The 12887-nt window shown below is 27.2% G+C and overlaps 1 protein-coding gene and 1 long non-coding RNA gene across 2 annotated transcripts; one reads left to right on the forward strand and one right to left on the reverse strand.

The window, feature by feature from the left end:
• Positions 1-2262: 2262 nt before the first annotated feature.
• Positions 2263-4882, reverse strand: LOC137000363 (uncharacterized). Its single transcript, XM_067356655.1, has 4 exons — positions 4776-4882; positions 3225-4659; positions 2728-2956; positions 2263-2615 (listed from the first exon to the last, which is right to left on the reverse strand). The coding sequence occupies exons 2-4, from the start codon at positions 3429-3431 to the stop codon at positions 2545-2547; spliced, it is 507 nt and encodes a 168-aa protein (XP_067212756.1). The 5' UTR covers positions 3432-4659; positions 4776-4882; the 3' UTR covers positions 2263-2544.
• An 80-nt stretch (positions 4883-4962) lies between these two features.
• LOC137000365 (uncharacterized) lies at positions 4963-7872 on the forward strand. Its single transcript, XR_010890618.1, has 2 exons — positions 4963-5101; positions 5195-7872. It is a non-coding gene; the product is annotated as an uncharacterized lncRNA (long non-coding RNA).
• The last annotated feature ends 5015 nt before the right edge of the window (positions 7873-12887 follow it).

Here is a 12887-nt window from a genome sequence, read left to right on the forward strand (position 1 = left end):
CGTAACAATCAATACAAGACTAACGAGTATCATCATTTCGAACAGTAATCGACAACGTAGATGGGCAAATAAGGGGACACTGAATTCAGTGCGACACTCGATGGGCTTTTTATAATTGATAACTGATGTAAGCTTGTTACGTCGGTCTTGCAACTATTTCGTAAGAAATATACGTAAGTACTTATGTAATTAGAGATAACAACAAAAAATTTGCAATGTAATTAATCCATTTTATTCTAATCAGACGTTTTCGATTAAAATATATAGATATAGCCATAAAATAATTATAAAAACCAAGCGCACGTGAACATATAACTTTATCTTAACGTATCATTGTAAAAACCAAGCGCACGCAAATTATAAAACATAGATGAAAAATATTATTTTAGTCGTTAAAAAACAGTGTTGTTATCTTAATTGAGAGTTGCATCTTCGTAAAACAAATCGAATTAATTAGTTGTCCAACATAAAGTCCAATGAATAAAAGCCAGTGGTGTCACAAATTTAAAAAGTTATGTACAACTAATTGGTTCGTATTGTTTTACGAGGATGCAACTATCAAGTAAGATGACAATACTGTTTTTTTAACGACTGGGATAATATTTTTTATCTATATTTTATAATTTGCGCGCGCTTAGTTTTTATAATTATACGTTAGGATAAAATTGTTTGTACACTGAAGATAGCCACTAAAAATGTGCGGTTTGTACACTTGAATGATAAAGAATTATAAGAGCGATGATAAGCCAGCTCGGGTTTTTGACCAGCTTTTTTTTTAAGTTTCGTAATTTATTTTCTGATATTAAAATCCACACATCTTCATTTTTTTATATTATACATATGTACAAGAATATTTCATCAAAAGGCCTTTTGAAATAATATTTGAGGATGACCCCGTAAAAAATGTCTTATATATAATCATGTAGCATTTAATAGAGTTATTCAATATTTTACATAATTGTGTAGAAATATGTATAATTATACATGACGAAATATAAAACGTTATATATATATATAAATGGAGCGACTGCAGTATAGAATTACATGTAAGTACTTTTTATACATACTTATATATAATGTCCACAATATTTTATATATAATTATATATGAATCTCTGTTAGTCTAATATATGATTATGTATAAGTCTTGCATCATGTATAAACATATATAAGTAAGAAGCAAATTTCTGATATAGTCATACGCAATTGTATATAATTTTGTATAAATTGAGAAATTCTGGCTAATTATGTCACTTTTTCCTTAATTTCACTTAATGTCTTGATTTAGAAATATTTTACTTTTCTAAAAGCTTCTATACCTTTTTCTTATCGCGCGCGTGCATGCAAGAGAGGAATATAAACAAAATAAAATAAAAAAACACCCCGGGAAAAAAAGTTTATATCCAGTTATATATAATTATATATAATTTTGTAGATATAATTATGTATGGATTTTGACCTGATCTAATTACATATAAACAGATGAAATTGTTTTTAATTATATATAATTAGATCGTATTATGCATACTTCATATATATCTATGATTAGATACAATTATATATTTTTACACAATTATAATTAGATCTAATCTTTGATGGGTTTATTTTTGTAGTAAATTAAAAAAACCAAAATATCGTCCCTCTCATGCCAAAACTATGAATGTGCACATTTTTTTCAACATTGTTTTTTTTTGTAAAATTATTTTATGCTACTTGATTTAGTATTTATATAGTTTTAAAGAATACTTAGAATACTTTAGATCTTAGGTACTTCTATGGTATCTTAGACTCTGAAACTCTGTAAATACAAAATCAAGTAGCATAAAATAAATTTTATAAAGAAAAACGAGGTTAAAAAAATTTGCACATTCATGGTTTTGACATTAGGGGAAAGTATTTTGATTTTTTTATTTACTACAAAAATAGACTCATCAAAGATTAGATTTGCATAAGGGAGACTTATCAGAGATTAGATTGCATAAGGGGGACGATATATTTTTACGAATAGATTATTTATTTATAATATTTATTAATTTATAAAAACAATCTCATATATAAAATATACTTATATATATAAAACAATATTCAGAATACTTAAATTTTTCAATAAAAGAAATAAAATAAATCAACATTATTATTATAATTTGCAATAGAGAGATTAATCTTTTTTCATGTATTGCAAACATGTGTAATGTGATGAATGTAGAAAGCACTTTGTCATACACGCGAAGAGAAAATAGCGCAGACCTTTTGAAACGTATACAATAATAGAGTCAAAACGAAACAAAAACTATATTATTTAATAAATTTGAAACTCGTATTCTTCTTAGTATTTTTAAGTTCCATTTATAGTCAATATATTATGCTTTTAAATATATATTACATGAAAAAAAATTCAAATAAAATTAATAATCAAGTGCTTTTATAAATTAAAAAAAAAAAAACTGAAATATCTACGTAAACGATAAAAAAATTGTGTAAAAACGAGGTTACTCTCTTTACTCATTATTTCTTGCTTCTCTTTTTATTTCTCCAATCCTTTGTGTTATAGCTCGATGTAAATCTTTTTTTGTTTGTATGTCCAACCATGTTTGGCCCCGTACTCAATAGAAAAATCTGAAAATGTAATTTTATGAATTTAAAAATCTATTACAAACTTTTTTATAATAAAAATTTCTATTTATTGTAATTTATTAAGATTATAATAATGTAAAAAATTATTACTTACCAACTATTGCTTTAATTGCAAAAGGATGTAAATATGAGATTTTAAGATTTTGTCGGTCTTTTCCTTGTGATCTAGGAGTTTGTCCAGTCAGAGTACAATTAATTAATGTTTCCTTTTTAAACACTCCCGTTAAAAGTCTTCTAGCTATCTGCGATGATCTATGAGAATTCCCTATTGCTGCATAATATATTATATTTCTACAATAGAAATTATCCTTTAAGTGTACCATCTGCAATCAATTTTCTTATGTTTAATAATTTACAGTATGATTTTGCATTTATTAATCATGAAATTCAATTAAAAATTAAATTAATATTTACTGTACAATAAATAATCTCATTTATGCCCGATTTCACCAACGTAGATTAACTGTATAATCTTAGTTTAACTTGCTCTTCATCTTTTTCTAATTCTTCGAACTAGAAAAAGATGAAGAAAGTTAAACTAATAAGATTAAAGTTAATCTATATTGATAAACCGAGCATTAGAATATTTACCTTAGCCTCGAAGTTTTTTCCATATAACTGAGTATCTGTAGCTTCAAATTGTTCTATTTCAATATCATTATCTTTAAGATTTTCTATATTATCATCAACATTCTCTAAAGGATTTATACTATCATCAGCATTCTCCAAAGGATTTATATTATCATCAACATTCTCTAAAGGATTTATGATTTCGGATCGTGAGTCTTCTATATCCATTTCAAGATCATTAATGTTCTCTGACGGAGTTAATTGACAGGAATCTTTATCAATCTCCTTTAAAACTAGAAACAGATATATTCTATTATGTATACATTATACATAATGAAATGAACTATAATAGTGTACGTAATAGTGAAATGATAATATTAACATAACTTATATAATTTATGTTATACTATAATATAAATTTTAACAACAAACTTACAAGATCTTTTTTTTAACTCTTTTCTAGTTTCAAAAAGCATTTTTTTCAATTCTTTGTTGGACTATGATCCTGCAAAGGTATTTCAAATCATATTTAATTCATATTATTATTGATTAAAATAATATTCTGATTAAAATTATGCATTTTTAAAATACCATTTTTTTATTATCTTGCGAAATATTGTAGTCATCAATCATTGTACTTGAACTTGATAAATCAATCGTACTGTTAACAATATGATTGTTAATAACATTATTATCAGGCAATTCTGAATTAGTATATTTATTCAGTACATCAAAAACTGCAGAATTTGATGTCTTCTGTATTTCTTTTAAGACCTAAGATTTCAATAGACAATTTATAAATAACAATATAAACAATATGAAAAAAATATGTATTAAAAAAAAATTATAATTTACCTTTTTAGTATTATTTTTGCTTTTAGTATTAGCTGCTTTTGGTGTTATAGATGAAGAGTACAATGATTTAACTTCCTTTCTTTTGCGAAGAGACATTTCTTTTTTATTTAATTCTTTATTTTTTTTAGCTTTTTCCAATTTAAACATATCGAGACGTTTTTCCATATAACATTTATTATCTGCAATAATTTTTTAAAAATTATTAAAAATTGCACACAATATAATGAAATCATTTTCTAATCTATAAAATTTCTTTATCAATAAAAGCATTTTTGAGCGTTGTAATTGAGTTATTTATAGTGAATAACAATTTCTACACAATAGATGTATATTATAATTCAACCTTACCTGAATGATCCATTACTCTTCCAGTATATTCTTTATTATTATAAGTAAATATCACTTCATCACCTTTCTTAATATTTTCTTCATCATAAATAACATTCTCATTTTCTACTAAACAGTGGGAATTGTCACTAGCACAGTACAAAAGAAACATTTTCAACAAATAATTTTCACAAAATATTAAAAAGGTCGAGATAGTCTCACACACTATGTGCCGTATCGTTATATTACACTTTGCGATTTAGTCTACTCTTGGCTATGTTTCCAGCAGTAATAATGAATAAAAACATATAATATTATGTACACATATCTTTCTAACAAATGGTAGAAGTGGTAAGACCGTTGAGAAAAAATTAATGCGCAGCATATTACTCAATCGAGAACCGTGTACACATGCCTGCGCCGCTCTGCGTCTGCGTTCGCGGTTTTCGATTGTTTACGCCAGCGCGTGATTCTGTCTTATTTCAATACATGTCAATACTTGTCATTTTAAGGTTAGATTTCCACACGATAGAAAATTATAATAATAGTACACGCAAGAAATCATTTAACGCTATTAATTTGAAGAGCCCCAGATGGACAGTGTAAAACAATGTAAAATTAGCAGTAGAAAATTGGAATAAGAAATGGCCAATGTGTGTGAATATACATTTCCACGAAAAAAATATAAACTGTGGGAAGAAAATATAAATGTCTCGGTATGTATGAAAATTATTTTTATATTTTCTATATGATGATTATATATAAAAGATAAACATATTAAAATATATTTGAAATTTTTATGCAAATAGATTCCTGTTAGAAACCGTCAACGATGGGATAAAAAAATTGCATTATCAATTCCTTGTATGGATGAAGGTGACAATGATACTAATGAAACGGAAACAAATAGAACGGAACAAAATTTTACACAATCTTCGAATATAAGCCGTGAGAATAATTATTTAAGCAGAAGTAGCGATATTTGTACAGATGAGATATCCGACAATGAAATTTATGAATCTAATTATTTTGTCGATGATAATCATGATTATGAAGATGATATTGCGGCGTTAGATAATATAAGTAATGCAATTGATGTAGATATATCTTTATATGATGAGCATTCTATAGATTTCGGTGAAAGTACATTTTGCACTTCTTACAGCAATAATGAGAATGTTTTATTTAATGATAGTGCTCAAACTATTAATGAAACTGTTTACAATTTAATAAATCTTTATATGAAACATAGAATGACAAAATCTAACTTAAGGGATATGCTAGTAGTCATAAATAATATGCTTCTCCAGCCAAATTTGATGCCAAAAACTATACATAAATTATTTTTTTATGTTCAAAATATTGTTCCTTCTTATACCGTTATTAAACATTTTTATTGTAAAAAATGTATATTATATAAAGGCGTAGACACTGTATCAGAAGTGTGCAAATCATGTTTAGTAAGCGAAAATTCATTTTTTTTTTAGATTGATATAATTGAACAAATTAAGTGTCTTTTTGTGTGGAATATAGGAATTTAGCTAGTATATTAGAAACATTTAAGAAAAGTAGCTTAAATAGCGAATTTGAAATTTCTGATATAATGGATGGATCCGAATATAAAAGGATTAATTTTCGACAAAATAGAGGAGAATATGATCTCACATTAATGTTAAATACCGACGGCTTATCTTTGATAAAAAGTTCAAAAAGTAATTGTTGGCCTCTAATGTTTCAAATTATGGAATTACCTCAACATCTGAGAGAACAATTCATTATTATAAGTGGATTATGGTATGATAATCAAAAACCGGTAATGAATACTTTTTTACATCCTTTTTGTTTGAAATTACACAAATGTTTCCAAGATGGAATAAATTGGCTTCATCCTCAAACAAAAGTTGTTTATAATACAAAAATTATTGTACCATTAATAATAGCTGATGCGCCTGCAAGGGCACAGATACTAAATACATGCAATTTCAACGGGCAATACGGTTGTAATATCTGTGAAATTGAAACACAGAAATGCTCAAGAATTGAAGGCAATAAAATTGTTCGTATCTATCCTTTTGTAGAAAATAGTCATACATTGAGGACAAATGAAAAAATGATTAAACAAAGCCAAATAGCATTTAAAGAAAATATTCCCAATGCTAAAGGTATAAAAGGACCGACTATTATTTCTGTACTTCCGTTTCTAGATCTTGGAACATGTGTTATTCCAGAATATATGCATTCTGTGTTACTTGGAACTGTAAAACAGTTCTTAAATATATGGTTGCAAAAAGATGGTCCTTGGAATATAAAAAAATATTTAAATAAAATAGATAATTATTTACTACAATTTAAACCTCCAAATACATTTAATCGATTGCCAAGAAGTCTTAATTTAATACACTTTTATAAAGCTTCAGAATATTATAATTAGCTTCTATATTATTCCATTCCTACCTTAAAGAATTATTTACCTACACAATATTTTCAACACTGGCTTTTGCTTGTTATGCCTATATTTATTTTACTAAAGCGCAGTATAAATTTATTTGACATTGAGGATGCAGAATATATGTTGAAAATGTTTGTTAAGCAAATTCCAAATCTTTATAAAAAATTCCAAATCTTTATAGTGATAGAGAGCTTACATATAATGTGCATCAGTTATTGCATCTTGGTATTTGTGTTAAACGATGGGGTCCTTTATGGGCTACTTCTGTCTTTCCATTCGAAAACTATAATGGAAAAATAGCGAGTTTATCACACGCATCTAAGAATATAGGCCAAGAAATTATTAATAATTTAACTATACTTTACGGCGTGACTATTTTAAAAAATAAAATTGTTCTTTATAAAGAAAAAACAGGATTTGTTGAGTATTTGGATAAAAATATTTCAGATTCGCTATTGACAGATCAAGACAAAAACTTTTTACATTAAGTATTGGTTGGAAGTTTCATTATTTATGGTAGAGCAAACATAAAAAATGAGATATTTACTTCTGAAATTTATTATAGACATAATAAAACTAACAATTATACAGTACAAATAACAAGCAATCTTCAGATTTTGCAATGTATGGCACGATAAGATGTTTTGTAAAAGCTAATAATGTTATGTACATTATTTTTCGGAGGTATAAAATTATTCATACTGAAATATTTTATCATCACGAATTACGAAAGCAAGTAAAACATATATTGCCCGTAGGAATAAGTAATCAATATACTATATTAAAATTAACGAATATTAAAACCATTAATAAAGTTATAAAAGTAGGTGATTATATTTGTAACACACCAAATTTATTTCATAAAATTATGTGAACGATAAAATATATGTATGCATACATAAAAACAACATATATAAATTATATTCTACATTATAAACATTGTATTTGTATGTTTAATTGAAATATATTTGTGCAAATACATTTATGTGTACATAATTTATATGCAATATCAAATAAACATATTGTAATATCTTGGAACTTCATTTAGATATTATTGTATACAGAGTGAAGCGTATGAAGTATGACAGATAAACAAATATTTTCAAAAATAGAAAAAAATTGTTATTAGCAAAGTTGAAGTGTTTTATGGGTCTACTTAATAACTTTTCTTCTATCTTTAATACTTTTGAAAACATTTATCTGTCATACTTTATCCTCTTTATCCTGTATACGATTATATCTAATTTGTCACAATTATACAATAAGTTATTATATCTAACTTCACATAATTATATATAAGTTTGCATATATAATTTGATGTATCCCTATCGTGAGGAAAATTTATATCTAATTGTATGTAATTATATCAACTTAGATCTATAACTCCATATTGAATCATGCAAAATTATATTGGAAGTTTTTTCGAATATATATTCGATACAATTTTGCATAATTCAATACGGAGTTATAGATATTTAGATATAATTACATATGAATGACAATATAAACAAATCTTTTTATATATAATTATATCTAATTTGATATAATTACATCTAAATAGATATAATTTGAAATAATTTTATATAAACTTTTTTTCCCGGGACTATTTTACATTTATAAGAGATATATGTAATTTATTGTATTTCTAAATAATATGAGAAAAATAAATAACATGAAATATAAATACATTTTATGAGTGATACAAATAGTTTGAAAATTAGTGCTTGGGGTATTTAAAGAAGAGATTTTTAAGAAAGGACCTCATCAAGTCACTCTTACTGCCCATACAGCACAGAACATTGCAATTATACTGATATTTCTATCAAACATCGATAACAGATGTCTAATAGACATTTATGATGGATTTATATCGTCATTTATCATGGAAATAATATGGATTTCTAATAGAAATCTATCCAATATCCATCGTAGAGATAGATGTAGTATGGAGTTATGGAGATTATATGGACGTCCATTGGATATTATGTTCCGTGTGGGTAGTGTTTTTTTTCTAACAAGATTTATACGATCTATTTGTCTAATTTCTATTTATCTTGTATATCAAAAAGAACTTGAACATCTTTGTGCTCAGTTAATAATAATAACGTAAAACAGGCCTCGGAATTATTTCATCTTTTCAGCCGATTCTCGTGGTATACGCCTCCTTTTTTTTCTTCACCGCGCGCGCGGCAGCCGCTAGAGCCAGCGCCGCCGAGCGTTAGGAGCGGCGCTATTCGATTAATGTTAAAAAAATTTATTAAAAATATTTTTTTCTTCAATAGCAATAGTACCTCATGGGTGACGTGGAAATCTATTGAAATATTTTTACATAATAAATTTAAAAATAAAAAAAATATTTTTAATAAATTTTTTTAACTTTTAATGATCAAGGAAGAAGAACCCAACATTTATCGGATACCGCCGCTCCTAACGCTCGGCGGCGCTGGCCCTAGCGGCTGCCGCGCGCGCGGTGAAGAGAAGAAAGGAGGCGTATACCACGAGAATCGGCTGAAAAGATGAAATAATTCCGAGGCCTGACGTAAAAGATATGGCTATCGCAGAAGTATCATGACCTACCCTATAATCACACTATAAGCAATGTTATGTCTAAAGAACATTTCTTCAACAATAATCCACGGATAAAAGAAATTGATTATTTTAATTAAACCAAGTCCCGAAGACATGAAAAACAAAGTTATAAATGTATTTTAACGTATCACCTCAGAAATGCTAATAGCCGTTCAAAATAAGATTTGTGTTTAAAAATGTATTGATGTCCGAGGCAAACACAAATACAAATAAAGTGTATTTGAACATTTATCATAAAATAAATATATTCAATTACTTTATGTTATGTCTACGATAATCTCTCAAGTAGTATTCATATTAGATTTTAGTTAATTGAATTTCATAACAAACGCTAAATAAAAGATATGCTACGAAAAATCGAAATATCTCCTGGACTAATTATTTTTGAATATCTTATCCTAACACTTTTATATGCAGAATAATAGGAAGGACTGATTTATGTTAAAAAATAAATGGCTCCGATTAAAAAAATGAAGTTAATTTCGAAATTTTCAAAACGCTTCCACCCTTAAAATAAACGTGTGCAGTATGTTATGTCTCTCTCGAAACAATTTAACCTGTGTACGTAACTCTTTTATCATTTGTTGTACTTTGAAAACCTGTTTGTAGATTATAATGTATTCTTGTCACCCTATATATGCTCCTCCTTGATATCCACATCTTGTTACTACATGAGACATAATTGTGTCTCACACTAAGTTTATGCGCAACGTAGAAAAAAGTGACCCGCATCTGTACATGAGTTGAGAAGAGAAACAAGTTGAGAAGAGCCGAGATTATCGGATCTCAAAAACGTTTGGGCCAATTGATATGATAGCAATTTATTGCGCATACTCAAATTATATAAAAAAAATATGTTTTTTATACTCCTCAATAAACAAAGATATAACAGTCCAAAAGTCGAGATATCAAAAAGTCTAATTAAGTCATCGTCGTCGTTTGCGTTACAATTTTTAGACGTTAGTTGCGTTGACGACGCTGAAAAGTGTTAGCTAGCCACGCATGCAAATTTGACAGTTTTTTTATAATCAATCCTTAATAAAGCAGCACTGGTGGCTCCTGACAAGAAAAGTTAGACAATCCCAAAGTTCTAAAAAATCCAAACCAATTACTTTACCATTAGATTCATATCCATTACATTCTGCAAAGTTACATTCTTGCAAAGTTTCAGATTTATTAGAATTTTCGGATTGCAAAACCATCCTTGTAAGTTACATAAATAATAGATTTAATTTTATAGCAGACATATATTGCATTACCATAGTCATATTATCGCTGTAAATAATTTAACTACCGTCAAAATAAATCATGACATTTTGAAAATAGTTCAATCGACCATATGAAACCATTCATAATATACATCAATCATGTCATTTAATTCAAGCAGTAATTCCGGCAACCGGAATACACCTCGGTTAGTGTAACCGAGATAAATTCGAACTCATGGCATCTTTACATGCACAAATATTTCAAACAAAATTTCTATTATTGTTGTAATTTTTTTATCTTTAAAGCTAATTCCGTCTATGGCATAATTGAACATTAATAACTGTCAAAATATAACATTTATATTTTATTTCTTTAGAATACATAAAATAATTATTTTTTACTATTATTACACTCATTTCGATATCGCTCTAACACGCACATCATCAAGTGCTGAAAAGTCACGCTAGTTTTCTTGTATTTGAGTTAAAACAAACACAGACACCATTCAACGCGCATTAATCATACATTTATTATCGGTTTCAATAAGATATACGATAAGGTACGTCTTATCAAATTAAAAAGTGTTTTAAAACTATAATTGTGAAAAAGCAAATAACATATTGTACTAGATAAAATATAAAATATCCATATTATCCATAACCATAAATATTTATAATACATGTGACAACTGAGTTAATAACTCTTTTAATGATGTAACAAATTATTTGTTTACTTTTTTAAAATTTTGCTAAATGATTAAAAATGACTTTATTTAAGACTTAAAAGGTATATTATAATTTAAAAATGACAGTAATTAGTCCTGCATTGAGATTAAGATTCCACATCTTATAATTATGTGTACTTAAATACAGAATTTAGAATACAGAATACGGAATTTATATAAATATAAAAAAATAAAAAATACAATTTTTATACATTTTCAATTCGAAATATTATACATATTAGAAATGAGAATTATGTTACCTTCACTAGTAAGTAGTATGAATAAGAGTAATATGAGGAAGATGCATAATAGCAGTAAAGTAATAACTATTTTTTGTTGAATAAATTACAATTTAAAAAATTCTTTTTTTATTACTTCTTTGGGTTCTTTAATTGGTCTTGAATGTTAATACGTTATATAATATTTAAAAAAGGTAAAAGACTTAGTAATTTTTTTAACCTCTTCGACATGGCAAACATGCGCAAACGTGGTGTTTATCTGACGGTTGAAAGCAACTCGGCGCGAGAAGATTTATCCCTACGCGAATACTTTTGTGTAATACATGTCTTCTAATAATATATTCACAATAATATGTTATCAGATTTGTATGAAATTTTCTATTTGTTGCATCTGATTTGTAATTCTATTTGTTGATAGAAGCACTTGTGTATTTAGATATCATATGTACTTTAGATATCTGTTATCTAAAATGTTCTTATCATGAAAATTTTATTTATAATATTTATCGATACATTTAGTATATCTATTATGTATGACACGCACAAGTTAATTTATAATTTTCTTTTTTATTACGACAATTTATATTCGTAAATATGTACTCTAAATCTAAATTAAATGTAATGTTTTCACACATACATTCTGTTTTATTTATAACATTAGTTAGTCTGTTACCTTGCTAGAATTTGTTGTTGCTTCACATAATTTAATGCGGTCAATTGGGATAAATTATAAGAAGATTTATAATTGGACTGGATCTTTTGTCCAGCATTTAACGTGTTGAAAATAATAACACCTAATTTTGTTACAAACATTCATCTGATAATTCAACGGAAAATGTGAGAAATGCCGATATTTTAATTTTTAATGTTGAGACATGATACATGTTTTCTTACATTTATACTCTATTCTATAATTTTTCATTCTTCACCATTATCACTGTCAGACGATGAATCTATTAATTCTTGCATTATAAGTGCTACTGCTGTTAATATTGCTTTTTTACGATCTTGTTCCATTTTTATTAGCAGAAACGCGCTACCACGCTATGCTATTGCTGTTCACGGAGCTCGCAAACGCTAACGCTACCAACACACTACCTCGGAAGGAATAGCGTTGATAGCGCGCAGTTATGACGTATCACACTACCATTAATGACGTCATAATTGCGTTTGGTAGCACTACCAGCTAGCTCCGTGAACAGTCGATAGCGCTAAATAGCGCTAATAGCGTCTCCCCGAACGCACCCTAGGTGTACTATAGGGGATATGATAGTTTTCCCGCGTTTTTAGTG

This window comes from Linepithema humile, chromosome 6 (genome assembly GCF_040581485.1).
Source record: "Linepithema humile isolate Giens D197 chromosome 6, Lhum_UNIL_v1.0, whole genome shotgun sequence".
Taxonomy (NCBI): Eukaryota; Metazoa; Arthropoda; class Insecta; order Hymenoptera; family Formicidae; genus Linepithema; species Linepithema humile.